Raw genomic sequence first — 21,756 nt, 5'->3', positions numbered from 1 at the left:
GAGGAAAGCCATGCTGCAATGTGCTCCCTGCAGAGCATCCCACAAAAATCACCCAAGCCAATGCCACTGGTCCCTTCTCCTGCAGGAGTACACCACCATGGGGAGTGTGATCCTGTGGTATTGATTACTAAGGCGACTCAAGGAATCCCTCAGTCACTCTCCTGGGGTCACTCAGCAGAGCAGTGGGAGGAATCAACAGACTCAAACCCCCGTGTCCCTGGTGGCATCATTTTTGCGTGCATTTTTTATTTTCTGCCCCTCAAAGACCCTCTGGAGGGAGAGCTGGAGGGACTCCATGGAGCAGGGCCTCCAGCACCTCCCCATCAAGAAGTAGATGAAGGGTTTGATGCTGCTGTTGATGCAGGTGATCAGGAAAACAACCTGGGAGGGCACATCGATGTAACCAAACTCCTGCAGGAAATTCCAGAGGCTGAGGAGGAGAGTGAGGAGCCCAATGACGAAGATAACGATGTCGCGCGTCTCAGGCTGCTGCTGCTGGGAGCCCCACTTGGCCTGAAAGAAATCACCTGTGCTTGAAATGAGCATGGGTGCAGCAATGAGGAGCAGGATGATGAGGTACATGGAGATGAGAGCTGCCTGGCAGTGCTCCTGCTGGTGTGATGGGCACAGGAATGTCACCGTGGGCATGACAGTGAAGACAACAAAGAAGGCCCAGTATCTGATATGGACCAGTACCCACAGCAGGCGCAGAGGAGGGTCACAGTGGCAGCAGAGCTTGAAGAAGTTCCGCATATATCGCTCGTTGTTGCCGACCGTCACCCGGTACAGTGCCCAGTAGCAGGAGAAAACTGAGAGCTGGAAAACGAAGTTCATGTACATCAAGGGCAAGACAGGAGAGCAGGACACGTCCTCCACCAGGATGAGGAGGGCAGAGGGGATTGCAAAGAGGAGGAAGAGGAAGTCGACAAGAGCCAGGAGAAAGATGCCAGAGTTGTTGACTTTCAGGCTGAGGAGGCTGATGACAGCCCCGTTCCCAGCCAGCCCACAGAGGCAGATGAGCATGGTCACACTGTGTATGGCCACACTGGTGACATCTGTCTCACACAGATCATCTCCTTCCGTGGCTGAGGCAGGAGATGGGGACACGGTGGTCACCTCCATGGATGGACGCTGGGCAGGCAGTGGGATGTGGCCCCTGGCTGTGGTCAGAGTGGATGGGCAGTCAGTACTTGGAGAATCCAGGGATGGACCATGTGGCTCCTCAGCAGCTCCCTGCAGTGGGAAGGATTCAGTGGGGAGGAGTGATATGTGCAGGGGAGGAGGGTGGTGAAAATGGTGGGGTGGGAGAAGGAGGAGGGGGGTGGGCTGATGTGCAGGGAGTTGATAAGGAGGGGAGAATACACATTTTCAACTCTCCTGAAGTTGTTTAAAGACTAAATGGGCAAATAGATAAAAATACATAAAGATGTGGACCCTGTGTTATAAATGTGGTTTGAGCCAGAGCAGAAACACATAAGGAGGTCCACAGTATTTTAAGGGCATGTTCTGTAACAAGAAGCAAGAGCCCATGGCCAAAGGAAAAGTTCAGGGAAGGGTCACGTTTAATATCTCAGCACTCAGTGAATGCAACCACCAGAGACCCCGCTGAATGAACCTCAAGGGCCATCAGAGGACACTCAGTAGGAAGTGGATGCATGGAAATGAGTTCTAGGAAAATGGTATTTACGTTTATGTTTAAGGTGTTCTTTAGATAAGAAAAACTTGTAATGTCTATGTATGGTTATAATGAATAAAAACACTGATGTAAAGTCTCACAACACACACAGAAATAAAGAGAGAACCTTCTGCGTGTCCTGCTGCCTAATAGTTAACTGGTAAAACCATTACTTGGTGTTAGGAAATTTATTCTGTCTGATTTTCGTATCACTCCTCATCCATGCCATGCCATGCCATGCCATGCCGTGGAATGCCATGCCATGCCATGCCATGCCATGCCATGCCATGCCATGCCATGCCATGCCTTGCCGTGCCATGCCATGCCATGCCATGCCATGCCATATCATCCCATCCCATCCCATGCCGATGGGTTCCCAGTCCCTGACCTCTCCCTGGCTGCAGGTGTGGCCTTTTGGGCTCTGCTGCTGTCCAGTGGCAGATTTGGGATTGGTGGCATCCAGAGCCCTCCTGCCCCCTCCAGCCCCTGTCTGCCTGATGCCTTGGGCTGGCTCCCTGGAACAGAGGCCAGAGCAGGTGAAGAGAATAAAAGGAGGCATTGATGAAAGGCCTTCAAAAGGTTCACCTTGGGCTCTCCAAGCCTCCGAAAGGGGCTGCACCCAAAATGGACAATGGTCATGAGTTTTTCAGATAGATATAAGTTTGGTCCATTCACAAATCAGGGGTTAATCCTCCAATTACAGCTTCAGGTAATGAAGTCACTTAGCCCCAGTTTGCCCTCTCCAATTCACTTTTGTCTATACTTTTCTGGGCCTGAGGCAGTAGAGTGTTCTTGAATTTCAGGCCTAGAGGGATTGTTTTGTCTGACCAAAATGTGCAGACAGTTAACTAACACTTTCCATGGAGTTTAGAGTTATGCACTAATGCAGTACAGGATATGAAAAATAGAAAGGCTAAACTCCTAAGGCATCATGCCCCCTCTGGCATCCTCTAGAAATTGCCCCCAGGCTGCCTGCCCCTCCAGACAGCCCCGCTCCTCTCCTGCCCCACTCCGGAGCCCCAGCAGTGTTTCTGCTCCTCCTGGCAATTCCATGCTTCTGCAGCTCAATGAAGAGCAGTGGAGCCATCCCTGTAGTGCCTCTTGTTTGTGTCCAGAGGAGGTTGGGGGGCTGGAGAGCAGGGATGGAGCTGGGAAAGGACATGTCCAAGAGAAAGACGGCCCCAAAGCCCTACAGGGCAGGCTGGGGTGAGCAGCCCGTGGGGAGGGACTGGAGCCTGAGGCCCGGGGCTGGGAGGGATGGGAAGGACGGGAGGTGGGTGGGCTGCATGGGGAATGGGATGGGAGGGTGGTGTGTGAGGGGTGGGACATGATGGAGCTGCTGGGAAGATGTGGTGGGAAGGTGTGGGGTGTGGTGGGGCTGGAGAGAAGGTGTGGGGTGTGGTGGGGCTGGTGGCCTCAGGGAAGCCCCAGGTATGGGGGTGATGCCCCGTGGAGCCCATGGTGACAAACACAGGTGTCACCCTGCTCCTGGAAGGGGGTGGCTGTGCTGAGGATCATGGCCTCCTCCTCTCCTTGCTGCTGCACCACCTGAGCCTGCTGAGGGAGCAGCTGAAGGCAGTGGAGAGGAAGAATTTCTCAAGGCAGACACACCTTTGCACCTGGCTCACAAAATTGAAAATTAAAGATCTCAGGGGTGATCTCTGCTGTGACACTCACAGAGTACTCGGGGTGGGGAATGCTGAGCCCCTGAGCCATCCTGTCTGTGCCAGCCCAGCTCTGGGCACTGGGGATCATGGTTGCTGCAGGGAGCACAAGCCATGGCTGTGTCCCTTCTGAAATCAAGACGTTAAAGTCTAAAATCAAAAGTGTGTTGGACTAATAACAATTGTGAGTGAAAATTGTCAACATATTGGAAATATATTTGCGATAGACAGATCAAAGAAACAACACTTTTCAGACATTTTTATGCCTTATAATATCCAAGATTTTTTATAGATACTTACAAATTTGGTCCCAATTTCTTACGTCATGGTATAGGTGTTTTGTTTCTCTTAATTAGTACTAGAATATTCCATCAATCTTAGTTTAATGGATAACTTGGGGTTTTTTCCAGGAAAGAATGTTTTATTAAATTTAATGTACTAGCCTAGGAAATGACTCTCTTATTACCATTGCAATTTCTGTCTTGCAATTTTTTAATTACATCTTTTGGTATGCATAGGCCTCTGAATCCTAAACCTCTCGAGATATCATTCTTGTTCTATGATGTCCAATTAATTTCTAGCTGTATGATAACCATCAAAAATACATCATTAAATTTTGTTCTCCAACTATTGAGTACATTCTCTAAGGGCTATGGGTCAATAGAATTTTCTAATTACACTCAGCCAACACAGATCTAAATCAAAACCAGCTAAAATCCACAGTCAAATAAGCCTTGACTAATTAAACATAGTTCATTACAGAAATTTCTAAACAGTCACAGATTTCCTGGCTAACTACCTCTCTGTCCCCTCCCTCCAGCCACATTCCCGGCTGGCAGCAGCAGCCAGAGGAAGCCGGGAAGCGCTGGCAGAGGGGGCAAAGGCAGCTCAGGGTTCACGGTGCTGTTTATTGATATCAGACCTCAGTGGGATGCAGGAACCAGGTGCCAGGGGGAATTCTGGGGTCACAGCTGTGTTGGGAAGGATGCATTTGTTGAACAATGCCCTAGGACCTGTGAGGGAGGAGCAAATCCATGCTCCAATGAGAATCCTGCAGAGCATTCCTCCCATATGGCCCTTTTCACTGCCTGTGCTCCCTTTCCCTGCAGGAATAAGGGTGGGAGGGTGATCCTAAGTCACTGCCCCATGGTCCTGCATGGGGGCACTTGAGGGGTTCAACAGGCTCAGACCCCTGTGTCCATGGTGGCATCATTACTGGGGGCAGTGCTCCCTTCTGGCTCCTCAAACACCTTCTGGAGGCACTCCCTGAGGGACCCCATGGAGCAGCGCCTCCAGCACTTTGTTACTGAGATGTAGATGAAGAGGTTGATGCTGCTGTGCATGCAGGCAAATAGGAGAACAACCCGGGGGACACAGTGGTGTAGCCAAGCTGCTGCAGAAAATTCCAGAGACTGAGGGGGAGAGTGAGGAGCACAGCCAGGAAGACAATGATGTCAAGGCTCTTGGATTGCTGCTGCTGCTGGGAGCTACCCTTGAAGTGAATGAAGAGGATTGTGCTGGAAATGACCATGGATGGAGCAAAGACGAGGAAGCTGAGGATGTACAGGGAGATGAGAGCTCCCTGGCAGAGCTTGTGTTCCTGTGACTGGCACAGGGAATTCACCGCAGAAATGGCAGCGATGGCAGTGATGGAAAGGGCCCAGAGCGTGGCAGTGACCACCACCCATGAGAGGTCCTGGGGAAGTTGGCAGAAGAGCCCAGGTGGGCAGAGCATGGACCTGCCCCTCTCGATGCTGATGCCATCAGCCGGTACAGCCCTACGCTGTGGAACATCGGGAAGAGAAGGAAAAGGAAGCGTATGGATGCTGGGGACATGATGGAGGAGCAGGAGAAATCCTCCTGCAGAAAGAGTAGAGTGGAGGGGACCATGAAGATGAAGATGAGGAAGAGGAAGTTGATGATGGCCAGGTCAAGAATGTAGGCAGTGATGGGTTTCATGGTGTCCCTCTGGATGCAGAACCCGAGGAGCCAGAGCACAGCCCCGTTGCCAGCCTGCCCAGAGAGACAGATGAGGAGGGTCACACTGTGTGTGGCCACGGTGGCGACATCTGTCTCACACAGATCATCTCCTTCAGTGGGTGAGGCAGGAGATGGGGACAGGGTGGTCACCTCCATGGATGGACACTGGGCAGGCAGTGGGATGTGGCCCCTGGCTGTGGTCAGAGTGGATGGGCAGTCAGTGCTTGGAGAATCCAGGGATGGACCATGTGGCTCCTGAGCAGCTCCCTGCAGTGGGAAGGATTCAGTGGGGAGGAGTGAGATGTGCAGGGAAGGAGGGCCGGGGAAATTTTGGGGTGGGAGAGGGAGATGGGAGGATTGGGCTGTTTAGCAGCAGGCTGATAAAGAGCACAGAAATAAACAATTTCAGTTTTTCTGAAGTTTTTGAAAAGCAAAGTGGCCAAAATTTCAAGAGATGTGTCAGAGATGGATAATGAGATAATTGTCTCTCACAGTTAAGGGATGAATACTGTGTGAATATTAAGAAAAGCGTTATTGATATATAATTTTATTATTCTTGTCTGTTGTTCAGATGTCCCCTGTTCTCCCCATAGTCCCCTTCTCTCCCCTCTGTACTGTTGCCATCAGAGAGCCTGAGTCATCTAGGACAGGCAGAAAGAAGGGGTGTACAAAAGCTTGTTGCTTTGGGCAGGGGGAAGAGGTGCAGCATGAGAACACCTGGCCCTCCAGTCAAGCTGCAGGAAAGCAGGCTCCAGCAATAAACACAAAGGAGGGCTGACTGACAGACTTTGGGAGGGGCCAGGTTTAGCTGATGCAACCCCCAGGGTATCAAAGGTGAAGCATCCATCTTGAAGATCAGCCAGCCATATGGTTGGCAGCCATGAGGGAAGCTCCCAGGCCTGCTTCTCCTTATTTAGCCCTTTTGATGCATTTTTTGTCAAGGTTTAATAAATCCTTAAAAATGTTAAAAATACTAAAAAGTGGGTGGTTGTTTCTGGCAGGATGTAAAGGCTGGCACACAGGATGACAAACATGGCAGGAACCAGTGCAGAAACGGATAAGGAGGCCTGCAGTGAATTTGGGGCAAATTCTGGAACAAGAGGCAGCTGTGCTTGGCCAGAGGAAAAGTTCAAGGCAAGGGCACCTTTAATATGGCAGCATGCATTGAATGTGACCACCAGAGAGACCCCTCTTAAAAAACCTCCAGGATCATAAAAGGACTTTCAGGAGGAGTTGGATGCATGGAAATGAGTTCTAGGAAAATGGTGTCTGTATGTTAGATAAGAAAAACTGTTAATGCCTACATGTGGTTGTAATGGATTAATACCCTGTTGTAAAGTCTCACCATACACACAATACAAGGAGAGATCCCTCTATGTCCTGTGCAGGCCAAGAATTCCTGCTTCCTCATGCTTTGCATTGTGTTAGAAAGTTTGTTCTGGCCCATTTCAGTATTAGGATAGAGACGGGATGCACAGGAGAAGAGAGAGGATCTGGGGAGGGCACTGCGGTCACTGGAAGAGGGTGGCAGGAACAGAGCAGCTGCTGCAGGAGAGGAAGGTGGGGTAGGGAGGAAGGCAAACATTGCACTGACCTGTTCCCTGTGGGGCAGCAGCAGACAAAGGGGTCTGTGCAGATCAGCAGCACTTCCTGGTCCCTCTTGCTCCTTTGGGATCCATGTCCTAAAGCGACTCCTGGCAGGTCAGGGACATGAAGGAGAAAGTGCCCACGTCACCAGGAGCTCCCCATTCCCGTCCTACTGGCTCCTCTCTGTGCCCTGTCCTTGTGTTGTTACTCAGGTCTTGGTGCAGTCATGGGGGGAGTGGGGGAATCGAAAATTGCAACTTTGCCTCCTTCAGAAATTCAGTTCCTCTGAGTTATTTCTGTTGGGTGTGGGGGGAGGTTTTGGTGGTTTGTTTCGTATAGCGGAAGTGGCATTTGTCAGAAGCTCTAAATGATGATTTTTGTGATGTGCTTCTCTTTCTGTCCTGATGAGAAACACTCCTTTCCTGCAATGTGTCCCACTCTCCAACTGCCTTCCCTCTCTAGATAGGTTTCTACCGTTCCTCGTTTCTCTTTCCTGAGGAGTCATTGTCCCTGCAGCAGCAGAGGGATGCTGGTAGTTCTGGTGGCACTGGAATGCTGCTGGCAGTGCTGGCAGTGCTGGTGAGGCAGCTGGGTGCTTCTCAGAAACAACTCCTGTTCCGGGAAGGGCTCCGAGATCATTGCCAAAACAAGCTCTGGTCCAAGGAAGCACAGTTGAGCTGCTGTCTCCTCCTATCCTGATCCCATCCTCATCCCTGCTCCCCATCTCCACCCCGCTCTCCATCCTCACCCCATCCTATCACATCCCACAGCTTTCCCAGACGGAGCTGTTTCCCCACTCTGAGCGTGGCCTGTCAGGCTCTGTTCTTCTCCATTGGGGAGATTTGGGATTTTCGACATCCAGACCCCCTTCAACCTGCTCCAAGCCTCGCCTGAGCCCTCCAAAACCGCCTGCAACACCCCACACCGTCCCCGGGGCCCCCATTTGCACCCAACAGCGCTGATCCTGCTCTGATGCATCTGGGACCCCTGGCAGTCCCTGCTCCTGTGGGCCATAGGGTTCTTACCCCCAGGAGGGAGGAGGAAAGCCCAGCTCCAATATGCTTTTCAGGAGAACACAGGATGATAAATGTGGCTGGAGCCAGTGCAGAAACAGATTTGGAGGCCCGCTGTGGTATTGGGGCAAGTTCTGTAACAAGAAGCAAGAGCACGTGGCCAAAGGAAAAGTTCAAGACAAGGTCGCCTTTAATATCAGAGCACTCAGTGAATGTGACCACCAGGGACCCCTCTGAATGATCCTCCAGGATCAGGAGAGGACTTGGAGAAGGAGATGGATGCCTGCGAATGGGTCCTAGGAAAGTGATGTTTATGTATTAGATAAGAAAGACACTTTAATGACTGTCTGTGGTTATGATCAAAAAAGCCCCTGTTGTAAAGTCCCACCCCAAACAGAAATATGGAGAGATCCTTCTGTGTGTCCTCTGCTTCCTAATGCTTCTCATTGTGTTGCAAAGTTTATTCTGGCTGATTTTGGTATCACTCCCAAGTCCCATCTCCACTCCTCATGACACACCACGCCACCCCATCCCATCGCATCCCATCGCATCCCATCGCATCCCATCGCATCCCATCCCATCCCATCCCATCCCATCCCATCCCATCCCATCCTATCCCATGGCCGCTCCCCGTGTTGAAGCTCTGCCCGTCAGGCTCTGCTGCTCTCCAATCAGGACATTTGGGATCAGCACCATCCAGATCCTTCCTGGCGCCTCCTGCTCCCTCCCACACGCCCAGACCCCCGGGGACGCTGCCCCCCCTGCCCGCCAGCCCCGCTGCACCCGGGAGCAGGGACATCTCTGCTGTGACACTCACAGAGCCCTCGGGGTGGGGAATGCTGAGCCCCTGGGCCATCGTGTCTGTGCCAGCCCAGCTCTGGCACTGGGGATCATGGTTGCTGCAGGGAGCACAAGCCATGGCCGTGTCCCCTCCCTCCAGCCACATTCCCGGCTGGCAGCAGCAGCCAGAGGAAGCCGGGAAGCGCTGGCAGAGGGGGCAAAGGCAGCTCAGGGTTCATGGTGCTGTTTATTGATATCAGACCTCAGTGGGATGCAGGAACCAGGTGCCAGGGGGAATTCTGGGGTCACAGCCGTGTTGGGAAGGATCCCTTTCAGGAAAGCGGGTATTAAGTGTTCTGGGAGGTGTAAGAGAGGAGAGAAAGCCATGCTCCAATGTGCTCCCCACAGAGCATCCCTCCCACATGGCCCTTGGCAATGCTCCTGCTGCCTTCTCCTGCAGGAATTGAGGTAGGAGAGTGACCCTGTGGATATTTATTAATCAGGTGACTCAAGGAAACCCTCAGCCAATGCCCCAGGTGCTTCATCAGTGCAGTGGAAGGGATCAACAGGCTCAGACTTCCATGGAATCACTGAAATCATTCCCTGGTGGAATCATTGCTGCTGGAAGTGTTTTCTTCTAGCCCGCCAAAGACCTTCTGGAGAAATTTCCTGAGGAACACATGGAGCAGTTCGTCCAGCATCTCTGTGAAAAACACCAATCACTTGTTTTTAAAATGTTAAAAGTTTAATAGTAATGAAACGGTTATAAAATAGTAATATAATTAGAGTAATAAAAATGTGGACAATTAGGATTTAGCATAATATGGGACAATAAAAACAAATAATTACAGACAGTCCAGGTGCCTCTTTGTGGGCAAAATAAGCCTGAAAAAGACACATATTAACAGAGGATTAACCCTTAAAAGCAATAGCTTTTTGCATATTCAAACATCTCATACATGGTGCATAAATTCCACTCAAACAAAGGGTTCTGTCTGGTCATCGTCAACTTCTCCCTCATAATCCTGACGGCATCTTCAGGACTGAGTGAGGCAGGAAGAAGTTCGTTTCTTCTGATAAGGGAGCAATAAATTCTTTTTCTCTGAAAGAATTAGGTGTCCTGTGGTTGCTATCTCAGTGAGAGTACCTTATTCCTCTCTTTTAAAAAAAGTATCTTAACACCATTACATTTGAAACTATTTTTCTATTCTTGTAGTGTTTTTTCTACCAGTCCCCATCTCACCTCAGGAGCCCTCTGTTAATTTTTGTTTCCCTTTCCTCTGCCCAGCTGACAGCAGGAGAAGGTGAGTGAACGGCTTTCGTGGGTGCCTGGCGTTTGGCCAGTGCCAAACCACGACAGGCTTGCAGCAGGTTATCAGCATCAGAGCCCACATTTCTTACTGACAGTACCCCTGATGATGCAATAAAAGCTATTGGAGACCAGATGTTGGGGTGCTGTGGTGCCCCTTGCAGCCCTTCACCAGAGCTCATCCTCCTCCTCCTGAGCCTTGGGAATACCTGTGGTTGTTTTTTCCTGATCTCACCCTTTGCAAGCAGGGGCACCTTCCACTAGACCGGGCTGCTTCAAAACCCATCCAGCCTGGCCTGGAACACTTCCAGGGATGGGGAGGCCAGAGCATCTCTGGGAACCTGTGCCAGGGCCTCTCCACCCTGACAGGGAAGAATTTCTTCCCAATATTCCACCTAACCCTGTTCTCTGGCAGTGGGAAGCCATTCCCCCTTGTCCTGTCACTTCAGGCCTTTGTCCAACGCGCCTCTCACACAGAAATCACAGAAATCATAGAAGTTCTAGGCTGGAAGAGACCTGTAAGATCATCGAGTCCAACCCATGTTCTAACACCTTAACTAGATCATGGCACCAAGTGCCACATCCAGTCTTTTGTTAAACTCTTCAAGGGATGATGACTCCACCACCTCCCTGGGTAGATGATTCCAGTATTTGACCACTCTTTCTGTAAAATACTTCCTCCTTAATTCTAGCTTGCATCCCTTGGTGCAGCTTGAGACTGTGTCCTCTTGTTCTGTCTGTTGTTGCCCGGAGAATGAGACCGACCCCCAGCTCATCACAGCCACCCTTCAGGAAGTTGAAGAGAGTGATAAGGTCACCCCTGAGTCTCATTTTCTTCAGGCTGAACAACCCCAGCTCCCTCAGTCGTTCTTCATATGCCTTGTGCTCCAAGCCCCTCACCAGCCTCGTTGCTCTCCTTTGGACACGCTCAAGCATCTCAATGTCCCTCCTAAAATGAGGGGCCCAGAACTGGAAGCAATACTCCAGGTGAGGCCTCACCAGTGCTGAGTACAGGGGAAGAATGACCTCCCTGCTCCTGCTGGCCACACCGTTCCTGATACCGGCCAGGATGCCATTGGCCTTCTTGGCCACCTGGGCACACTGCTGGCTCATATTCAGCCGACTGTCAACCAGCATCCCCAGGTCGCTTTCCACCTGAACACTGTCCATCCACACCGTTCCTAGCTTGTATCGTTGCAGGGGGTTATTATGGCCAAAGTGGAGGACTCGGCACTTGGATTTATTGAAATTCATCCCATTAGATTCTGCCCATCCATCCAACCGTTCCAAGTCCCTCTGCAAAGCCCTACGTCCCTCTAACAGATCAACACACATTCCCAGCTTAGTGTCGTCTGCAAATTTGCTGATAAAAGACTCTAAACCCTCATCCATGTCATCAATAAAAATATTAAACAGAACTGGCCCCAGCACAGACCCCTGAGGGACACCACTGGTGACTGGTCGCCAGCTGGATGCAACACATTTCACCACCACTCTCTGGGCCCGGCCATCCAGCCAGTTCTGAACCCAGCATAGAGTGCTGCTGTCCAAGCCACGGCCTGTGAGTTTGTCTAGGAGTATGCTGTGGGAGACAGTGTCAAAGGCCTTGCTGAAATCTCTCCAGTTCTTGGAGCTTCTTTAGGCCCTGGAAGGGGCTCTAAGGTCTCCATGAAGCCTTCCATTCTCCAGGATGAGCAGCCCCAGCTCAGAGACCTCAGAGAAGCCACAGGGAGGGGATTGATGCCCCGTGGAAACAACGGTGACAAACACAGATGTCACCCTGCTCCTGGAAAGGGGTGGCAGTGCTGATGAGCATGGACTCCTCCTCCCCTTGAAGCTGCACCATCTGAGCCTGCTGAGGGAGAGGCCAAAGCCAGGGCAGAGGAAGAATTTCTGAAGGCACAAAACCACCAGCAAGGAAGGCAGTAAAAACCATTAAAATCACTAAGAAGGTTTAATAATAAACAACAGCACACCAAAATGCTGTCCCTGTGTGTCTGATGGTGTGTGAGTGCAAGGGCGTGTGAGAAAAGGATGCAAGATAAGGATAAAAAGGAGGGTAAGTATAAAAAGGAAAATGGCCTAAAAGATTGACAGCACTCCTACTTAACAGTACTTCAGTTATAGCTTAAAGTTAGCCATTCAACAGAGGAATATCCCTTAACAGCATTTCACCTGTATCTTATAGTTCCTTACAGGCCTGCCCCAGTGAGATCTCTCAGGTACTAACACAGCTGAGAGAGCAGCATTTCTGCCACATTTGCCAGAGCAGATGCAGACGTGTGTGCACACAGCCAGCCAGGCAGGCAGAGTCAGTGCAAGGTGCCTGTGAGCAATTGCCCTGGCAGGCAGTGAAATGCTCCCTGTGGATCCCTTTGCATCTCCTCCCTGGGCCAAGGGCTGGGCCTGGAGCCCTGGCGGGATGGGCCCAGGAGCCGTGGGCGTTCGGGGATCAGCCCAGGGCAGCAGCCGGGAGAGATCCCAGCTGGGAGAGGCCCCAGTGCCAGGGAGCTTCTGCTCAGCGCTGCTGGGCCCAGCAGAGCTCCAAGGCTCTCCTTTGGGGCCGCTGCTCACAGGGCCCCAAGGCATGGGCGGCACTCCCAGCAATGGTTCAGCCTGGCCACACTTGGGGCCGGCAGCTTCCTGGGACAGTGGCAGAGCAGGGATGCTGTGGCATCCAGGGCAGTACAATAATTTGCAAGGCTGTTGATAAAAGCCCAGGAGGTGGTTGGACAGCAGCAGTTGCTGGGAGCAGAGGGTGTTTCTGATCAGCACCACAGGAGCTGAGACCAGGGGCTGCTCCTCACGGCTGAGGCCTCCCAAGCACGGATCAGAGCAAGAGCCACCTGGAAAGGGGCTGGGGATGCAGCAGCACAGGGAGGGTGATCCTGTGGGTATTTATTGATCAGGAGAATCACGGAATCTCTCAGCCACTGTCCCGGGGTCCTTCAGCAGTGCATTGAAAGGGATCAAGAGTCTCAGATCCCGGTGTCCATGATGGGATCATGGCTGTGGGCAGTGTTTTTTCTGGCTAGTCAAAGACCCTCTGGAGGGAGAGCCAGAGGGACCCCACAGAGCAAGGCTTCCAACACCTCCCCACCAAGAAGCAAATGATGGGGTTGATGCTTCTGTGGATGCAGATGAGCAGGAAAAGAACCTGGGAGGGCAAAACAATGTAGCCGACTTCCTGCAGGAAATTGCAGAGACTGAGGGGCAGAGTGAAAAGCACAATGAGGCACATAACAATATCGAGTCTCTTGGGCTGCTGCTGCTGGGAGCCAGGCTTGAAATGAGTGAAGACAATTTTGCTGGAAATGAGGATGAAGGGAGCACAGAGGAGGAGGTTGAAGGTGTGCAGGAAGAGGTAAAAAACCCAGCAGTGCTCATATAGCAGGACAATGCATAGAGAAAATATTATGGCAATGACAATGATGAAAGTGATGAAGAAGGCCCCAAGCAGGGCATTCATCACCTTCAACAGCTGCTGGGGATGGTGGCAGCAGTGCCTGAGCAGGCAGGGGGTGGACCTGCACCTCTTGATGCTGATGAATGTCAGTGTGCACAGCCACACGCTGTGTGACACCGCTGACAGCCTGAAAAGCAACCCCACGTACTGCAAGGGCATGATGCTAGCGCAGGACACATTCTCCAGCAGGAAGAGCAGAGTGGAGGACAACACAAAGAGGAGGAGGAGGAGGAGGTCCAAAAAAGTCACGACAAGAATGTAAAGGATGGTGCTGTTGCTGGATGAACAGTGTGAGCCAAGGACCCAGAGCAGAGCCCTGTTCCCAGCCAGCCCACAGAGGCAGATGAGAAGTGTCACACTGTGTATGGCCAAGCTGGTGACATCTGTCTCACACAAATCATCTCCTTCAGTGGGTGAGGCAGGAGATGGGGACACGGTGGTCACCTCCATAGATGGACGCTGGGCAGGCAGTGGGATGTGGCCCCTGGCTGTGGTCAGAGTGGATGGGCAGTGAGTGCTTGGAGAATGCAGGGATGGACCATGTGGCTCCTGAGCAGCTCCCTGCTGTGGGAAGGATTCAGTGGGGAGGAGGGAGATGTGCAGGGGAGGAGGGCAGTGGGAATTGTGGATTGGGAGAGGGAAATGGGAGGGTTGGGCTGTTTGCCAGGACATGCAGAAGCAAAGCACAGGGCAGAAGACGGAGTAGCTGGGGAGGGCCTTGCGGTCACCGGGAGAGGGTGTCAGGAACAGAGCAGCTGCTGCAGGAGAGGAAGGTGGGGCAGGGAGGAAGGCAGACATTCCACTGACCTGTTCCCTTGTGGGGCAGCAGCAGGCAAAGGGGTCTGTGCAGATCAGCGGCGCTTCCTGGTCCATCTTGCTCCTTTGGGATCCATGTCCTGAAGCGGCTCCTGGCAGGTCAGGGACATGAAGGAGAAAGTGCCCAGGTCACCAGGAGCTCCCCATTCCCATCCTGCTAGCTCCTCTCTGTGCCACGACCTCATGTTGTCTCCCAAGGCTTGGTGGAGCCAGGGAGGAGTAGGAAATTATATCTTTGTCTACTTCCTCCAAGTTATTTGTATTGACTGTTTTTCTGCCATTGAGGAAGTAGGTCGACATGCAGATTTCTTTGCATGGCTCCTGGTTTCCTCCTGATTAGAAACTCTTTTCCAAATGAGAATTTCTCCAAATGCTCCCCCTCTCTCTGCAGGTTTTGACCATTCCTCATTTATCTACCCTGAGGGGTTACTCTCCCTCCAGCAGCAGAGAGCTGCTGGTGGGGCTGGTGGCACTGAATTCTGCTGGCAGTGCTGGAATTGCTCACAGAATCTGGATGCTCAGAAACAACTCCCCTTCTAGGAAGAGGTCTGGGATCATTGCCAAAATTTTCCCTGGCCCCAAGACAGAAAACTGAACTGAGAATTCCCATTTCTGTCATTGCAATGCAGGCTCACACAGCCTAAGGGAAGGACAGCACTCAGTTGCTTGCAGCCAGGTCAGCAGCACTTAGAAACCACCCTGATTCCTGCCAATCCCCTTGAGGATGCAATGAAAGCTATCAGGGACCAGGGTGCTGTGATCCCCTTTCCAGCCCTTCATTAGGACTCATCGTCCTCCTCCTTGGACTTCGGAACTCTTGTGTTTGTCTTTACCTGACCCCATCCCTCTGGGCAGCCTGTGCCAGGGCCTCATCACCCCCACAGGGAAGGATTTCTTCCAAATATACAATCTGACCCCATCCTCTGTCAGTGGAAGCCATTTCCCCTTGTCCTGTCACTCCATGCCCTTGTCCAAAGTCCCTCTCCAACTGTCCTGAAGCCGCATCAGCTCCTGGATCATGAAGTGTTTGCCCTTGAAAGGATTGGGCTGGTGAGGGGATGTGAGATTCCATAGCTGGGGACACAAACATGGTGTCAGCAGTAAGAGAGGTGACAGTTCTGGTCCAGGGCCAGCAGTTTGCATCAGGAGCATCCCAGATCCCTGAGGCACATGTCAGCCTGGGTAGGAATCATCTCACGTCAGCTTTTTAGGAATTCCTTCTAATTCAGTGTAGGCTGCTATCTGATTGCCAAGAGATTGTGGAAGATGGCCCAAATGAAACCTGCAACTTTCTAAGGATTAAAGCCAAGAGAGCAGCATGGATTTGCCTCTTCTCAGAAGAAATGCCATTGCTGACATCCTAAATCATCCCTCTGCTCTGTGCCAGTGCTCCAGCTTATGCACTGAATTTATTGTTGCACAAATCTTTTTGGAAACTGTGTGGGGAAGGCCATGTGCCACTGAAATTGTGACATACACAGGGCAAAACTAGATTTGAATCAGAAATCATTGTTAAACAGGACATTTGTAGTGCAGGGTCCTTAGGATCCAGCCCAGGAATGAGAGGGAGCAAGTTCAGGCAGTTCAAAAAACAAGTTTTTGGGATTGAGGTTGCTATAAAAGACAATAGAAGCTGAGATGGAGCCCAAGTGCTTTGGGCACAGGTGTGGTTGCTGAGGCTCTCTCCCGTTGCTCATTTCCCGGGCAGAGTGAAGAGCAGCTGAGGAGCAGAGCCCTGAGCCCGTGGCAGGCTCTGAGGCAGCTGCCTGTGTGTGAGAGCCCTGGAGAACACGAGGCAGCACGGAGAGCAGGGGCTGTGGCAGGAGCTGGGACAGAGCCCGCGCCGGACGCTGCTCGGGCTCAGCCCGCGGGCTGCGCTCCCCTTTCCCAAGGGACCATTCCAGGGAACCTCCTGCAGATCCCGGCCCAGGGACAGCAGCTGGAGCCTGGCAGCTGAGGGCAGTGCACTGCGGGCAAGTTCTCCAGGCTGCCAGAGGAAACCAGGTCAGACTCTTCTCTTCCACCTTCACCAGGGCCCCCTCATTGGATGGAACCTGGTTATTGATTTTGGGGGCAGAATTGAGGTCTGTAGGGAATTAAGAGCTATAAATAGTGCGGGAAAAGGGAAAGAATGTTTAAATGAGTGTCCTGCTGAAGGAATCCAGCAGCTCAGTGATATCAAGTGACACCTGAGAGTTCAGCTCAGATCCATCCCAAAGCCATTTGCTCTCTGATATCTCCATGGGCAATTCCTATTTCTCTGATTGTTTTCCTGCTCCAGCTGTGTCCTGTCCACAGCCAGGGAGGAGGTATCTCCGTGGCTTTTGTGCCAGGCACACAGGACCAGGCTCCCACATCCTCCTTGCCATCTGACCTGTCCCTCAGCCCTCCCTGTGCTGCTCCACATGGAAGCTGTGGGTGGGAAAAGATGGGAAAAGCCACGTTTGGGGGACAGCAGCGTTGCTCTGGTGTGTCTGTTTGTCAGCCCTGCAGCTGTGTGAGGGCAGGAGAAGCAGCAGAGGTGTCACCGTGAGCACTTTGTCCCCTGGCATGGAGGGAGCCAGTCCTGCCTGCTGGAGCCAGCCCGGTGGGAAGGCATCCCAGGGGAGCTGGAATGAGGAGAGCCACGACAACTGGAGCCAGTGTGACAGCAGGCAGTGGAGCAAAGTGCCTGTCCCGCTGCTGCTGCTGCTGCTGTGCCTGTGTGGGATGGTGGGAATGGGGCTGTGCTCTGGCTCCTTGGCCAACAGCAGTGCCCATCCTCTGATTGACTTCCTGGCTGGGAGCTGTGCAAAGGAATTCAGCCCTTCTGTTAGTGTTGCCTTGCAGAGGGCTTTTGAGGATGTGCCGGAACCAGGGCTTAGGGACAACACAGGGGAATCATCATCCAGTGTAATCATCATGATAGATAGTCAGCATAAAATAAAGCATGCAATATCCAGAGTTGGAAAGGAGCCAGGAGCACCATGGAGTTGAGCTCCTGGCCCCTGCACAGGACATCCCAACAATCCCAGCCTGGGCCTGACAGCATTGTCCAAATGCTCCTTGAGCTCTGTCAGGCTGGTGCTGTTTGCAGCAGGGGAACTCCAGCGTGGTGTGGTTGCTGCATGACCTGAGGAATCCTCATGGAATGGTTTGACTTTGAAGGAACCTTAGCTATCATCTCATTCCATCTCTCCTTCTGCCATGGGTAAGGAGACCCAGGACAACTTTTGGTTTGAACTGGTTGCTCTTTTGAAAGGAAGCTCGGGGAGGGAGTGGCCTGGGTGACAGTGGAGACTAGGAAGGTGCTGGGAAGCAGAAAAAGTACATTGAGGATCATGATCTTGCTGCACTTCCCTTGGGAGAAACACCTCTGCTGAAATGTCTTTCCTGGATAAGAGGTTCCACCATGGAATGTTTCTGCTTTCCAAATGGCAGGAAAATAGGAGACCAGGAGAGAAAAACCCTTTCAGATGTCAAAGTCTCTGTCTCTCATGTGTGTCTCCAAAGCCTGACTCCACCCACGGCTTTCACTCTCACTTCCCTTTCCAGAAGCAGTGGCACATTGGTTTCTCCTGGATTTAAGGCAGTGGGAAAAAGAGGGACAACTTCCCCCTGAGCAAGAGATGTGGCTGCTGCCCAGGTCTCTCCCAGGAGGCATCAGGAGCTCTTGGCACTGCCAACATCATCCCAACCATTGCAGACACGTGCCTTAGGAAGGGCTCTGGTATGAGACAGGGACCTGCCCTGCTCCCAGACCAGCCAGAGGCTTTAGAATGGGAAAAAAGAAGGAATGAGCCATTTTGGACAATGTTTTACCAAAGCAGGCCCTGCAGTGAAGCCTGAATGTTGTTTATTCAACAAATTCTTGGCTGGGAATTACCGCGCTGTAAACAAAGGTCAGGAGAGGCTGGGCTGTGGCTGGAGCTGCTGTGCAGAGTGGCTGTGCAGCTCCTCCTGAGGGTGGCCAGGTTCAGGATGGAGGTGCTCAAGGGCTTCCCTGGACACTGATGCTGGGGAACCAGAGCATGGATGGCCCCATTCTGCAGAAGAGCAGCACAACCCCCTAATCTCTGTGCAATTCAATGGTCCAAGCATCTGGTGATGGGAGCTTCCATGTTTAAAGCTCTTTTTTTTCACCTGCATGAAGCTTCAGTGGAGTTCACCTTTCATCCGGCACTTTGATATTCAGAAGGATTTGATTCTGGAATTCAAGAATGTGAGACATTCCCACTGAAAGGATAAGGGAATGTTGCTCTCCCCAGCTCTGCAGCCCTACCTGGTGTCCCTTCCCATCAGCTGGGAATGCAGGGCCGGCTCTGCTGGACAGAAGGGGAAGGATGCTCCCTGTGATCCCAACCCCTCTCCTGCCATCCAGAGGCACCAACCCTGCAGGGATTTGGGAAATCACCGCTACCCTGTGCTGGGTGTGTCCCCGAGGATGAAGGTGTCCCATTCTTTGCAGGCAAGAGCTCCCTGAAAACACCATGGAACTCATCTGCTGAGCCAGAGGAGATGGAGTTCGTTCCCTGGGGCCGAGGCCATGAGGGTCATTCCATGGGGGATAGAGCTGGGGAACAGCACTGACCCCAGCTGCACTGCTTGGAGCCATGTGGATCCAGGAGGGAGGAGGAAAGCCATGCTGCAGTGTGCTCCCTGCAGAGCATCCCACAAAAATCACCCAGGGCAATGCCCCTGCTCCCTTCTCCTGCAGGAATACCGCACCAGAGGGAGGGTGATCCTGTAGATAATGAATAATCAGGTGACTCCAGAAAACCTTCAGCCTCTGTGCTAAAGTCCTTCAGCAGAGCAGTGGAAGGGATCAAAAGGCTCAGATCACTGTATCCCTGGTGTCATCATCCCTGTGGTCAGTTTTTTCTTTCTGCTTCTCGAAGACCCTCTGGAGGGAATCCCTGGGGGCCCCCACTGTACAGTGCTTGCAGCAGCTCGCCATGGAGCAGGACCTCCAGGAGTTCTGCATGGAGTTGTCTGTCATCCAGCTATCAACCAAGAAGTAGATGAAGGGTTTGATGCTGCTGTTGATGCTGGCGAGCAGGAAAAAAAACTGGGATGGCACAACGATGTACCCGAGCTGCTGCAGGAAATGGCAGAAGCTGAGGATGACAGTTAACAGTGCAGTGAGGTGGATAACGATGTCACGCCTCTTGGGCTGCTGCTGCTGGGAGCCACACTTGGCCTTAATGAAATCACTTGTGATTGAAATGAGCAGGGGTGCAGCAAAGAAGAGCAGGACAAAGGTGTATATGGAGATGAGAGCTGCCCAACAGTGCTTCTGCTCATGTGATGGGCACAGGAATGTCACAGTGAGAATGACAGTGAAGAGAGCAAAGAAGGCCCAGTATTGGACACTGATCACCAAAAGCCACAGGCGCTTGGGAAGGTCCCAGTGGCAGCAGAGCTTGCAGGACATGTATATGTACTGCACGTTGCTCATGGGTATCAGCTGGAATAACCCCCAGTAGTAGGAGACCACTGTAAGCTGGAAAAAGAAATTCTGGTACAGCAGGGGCACAATAGAGGAGCAGGAGGCATCCTCCACCAGGAAGAGGAGGGCAGAGGGGACTGTAAAGAGAAGGAAGAGGAAGTCAGCAACAGCCAGGTTAAAGATGCGATAATTACCGCTTTTCTCTGTGAGGAGGCAGATGACAGCCCCGTTCCCAGCCAGGCCACAGAGGCAGATGAGCAGTGTCACACTGTTTATGGCCATGCTGGTGACATCTGTTTCACACAGATCATCTCCTTCAGTGGGTGAGGCAGGAGATGGGGACACGGTGCTCACCTCCATGGATGGATGCTGGGCAGGCAGTGGGATGTGGCCCCTGGCTGTGGTCAGAGTGGATGGGCAGTCAGTGCTTGGAGAATCCAGGGATGGACCATGTGGCTCCTCAGCAGCTCCCTGCAGTGGGAAGGATTCAGTGGGGAGGAGTGAGATGTGCAGGGGAGGAGGGCAGTGGAAATTGTGGGGTGGAGAGGGAGGTGGGAGAGTTGGGCTGTTTGGGCACTGGGCAGAGGAGCGGGCAGCTGGGGAGGGCACTGCAGTCACCCGGAGAGGGTGTCAGGAACAGAGCAGCTGCTGCAGGAGAGGAAGGTGGGGTAGGGAGGAAGGCAAACATTCCACTGACCTGTTCCCTGTGGGGCAGCAGCAGGCAAAGGGGTCTGTGCAGATCAGCGGCGCTTCCTGGTCCCTCTTGCCCCTTTGGGATCCATGTCCTAAAGCGGCTCCTGCCAGGTCAGGGACATGAAGGAGAAAGTGCCCAGCTCACCAGGCGCTCCCCATTCCTGTCCCTCTGGCTCCTCTCTGTGCCCTGTCCTGGTGCTGTTCCCCAAGGCTCGGTGCGGCCATAGGGCAGACGGAAATGGCTTTACAACTTTGGGTACGTCAGAGCTCCACTCCCTCAGAGTTATTTATCTTGAATATTTTTTTTCTTTGCCACAAAGGAATTGGCTTTTGTCACAAGTCCACATGAAGATTTTTGCAAATGGCTCCTCTTTTTCTTCTGATTATAAACACTTCTTCCCTGCAGAATGTCCCTTTCTCCAACTGGTTTCTCTCTCCCAAGAAGTTCCTACCATTCCTTTTTTCTCTTCCTATAGGAATCATTGTCCCTCCAGTACCAGAGGGTTACTGGTGGCACTGGAATGCTGGCAGTGCTGTTGAATTATCTGTCTGCTTGTCAGAAACAACTCCCATTCTGGAAATAGCTTCAGAATCATTGGTAAAACCTGCCCTGTGCCCAAAGAAGCAAAACTGAGACAAGAATTCGCATTTTTGACATTGTCCCCAGGCTCACACAGCCCAAGGGAAGAACAGCACTCAGTTGCTTACAATCAGGTCATCAGCACTTAGAGCCCACCCTAATTGCTGCCAATCCCCTTGATGATGCAATGAAAGCTATTACAGACCAGGTTTTGGGCTGCTGTGATTACCTTTCCAGCCCTTCATTGGGGCTTATCCTCCTCCTCAGACTTAGGTGCACTTATGATTGTTTTTACCTGACCCCATCCATCAGGGCAACCTGTGCCAGGGCCTCAGCACCCTCACAGAGAAGGATTTCTTCCCAATATCCAATCTGACCCCACCCTCTGTCAGTGGGAAGCCATTCCCCCTTGTCCTCTCACTCCATGCCCTTGTCCAAAGTTCCTTTCCATCTCTCCTGGAGGCCCATCAGCTCCTGGATCATGAAGTGTTTGCCCTTGAAAGGATTGGGCTGGTGAGGGGATGCGAGATTCCATAGCTAGGGACACAAACACGGTGTCAGCAGGGAAGAGAGGTGACAGTTCCGGTCCCAGGGCCAGCAGTTTCCAGCAGGAGCATCCCAGATCCCTGAGGCACATGTCAGCCTGGATAGGAATCATCTCACCTCAGTTCTCTAGGAATTCCTTCTAATTCAGTGTAGGCTGCTATCTGATTGCCAAGAGATGGTGAACGATGACTCAGATGAAACCTGCAACTTTCTAAGGAT

At 52.2% G+C, this 21,756-nt stretch overlaps 3 protein-coding genes across 3 annotated transcripts; all 3 read right to left on the bottom strand.

Annotated features, from left to right (window-relative positions):
* Window positions 1–201: 201 nt before the first annotated feature.
* LOC128937056 (mas-related G-protein coupled receptor member H-like) lies at window positions 202–1,122 on the bottom strand. The gene has a single exon (XM_054276413.1). It carries the CDS (start codon window positions 1,120–1,122, stop codon window positions 202–204), a length of 921 nt encoding a protein of 306 aa, XP_054132388.1.
* A 3,401-nt stretch (window positions 1,123–4,523) lies between these two features.
* LOC128937054 (mas-related G-protein coupled receptor member H-like) lies at window positions 4,524–11,854 on the bottom strand. Its single transcript, XM_054276412.1, is given in 4 exon segments — window positions 4,524–4,718; window positions 4,721–5,103; window positions 5,106–5,408; window positions 11,788–11,854. Coding segments are annotated over 4 exon segments (948 nt in total).
* Window positions 11,855–13,039: 1,185 nt separating this feature from the next.
* On the bottom strand, window positions 13,040–13,924 carry LOC128936353 (mas-related G-protein coupled receptor member D-like). The gene has a single exon (XM_054275224.1). It carries the CDS (start codon window positions 13,922–13,924, stop codon window positions 13,040–13,042), a length of 885 nt encoding a protein of 294 aa, XP_054131199.1.
* Window positions 13,925–21,756: the final 7,832 nt, after the last annotated feature.

The sequence above is a fragment of the Melozone crissalis genome, unplaced genomic scaffold (assembly GCF_028551555.1).
Source record: "Melozone crissalis strain CALT ecotype California unplaced genomic scaffold, PUWL_Pcris_2 ptg000018l_1, whole genome shotgun sequence".
In the NCBI taxonomy this organism is placed as follows: domain Eukaryota; kingdom Metazoa; phylum Chordata; class Aves; order Passeriformes; family Passerellidae; genus Melozone; species Melozone crissalis.
Note: the sequence above shows the minus strand (reverse complement) of the source record. Positions and strands in the feature narration are given on the sequence as shown.

Bases quoted from the DNA above. Each gene is read 5' to 3' on its own strand.
- LOC128937056 (XM_054276413.1), bottom strand. From the start codon at position 1,122: ATGGAGGTGACCACCGTGTCCCCATCTCCTGCCTCAGCCACGGAAGGA.
- LOC128936353 (XM_054275224.1), bottom strand. From the start codon at position 13,924: ATGGAGGTGACCACCGTGTCCCCATCTCCTGCCTCACCCACTGAAGGA.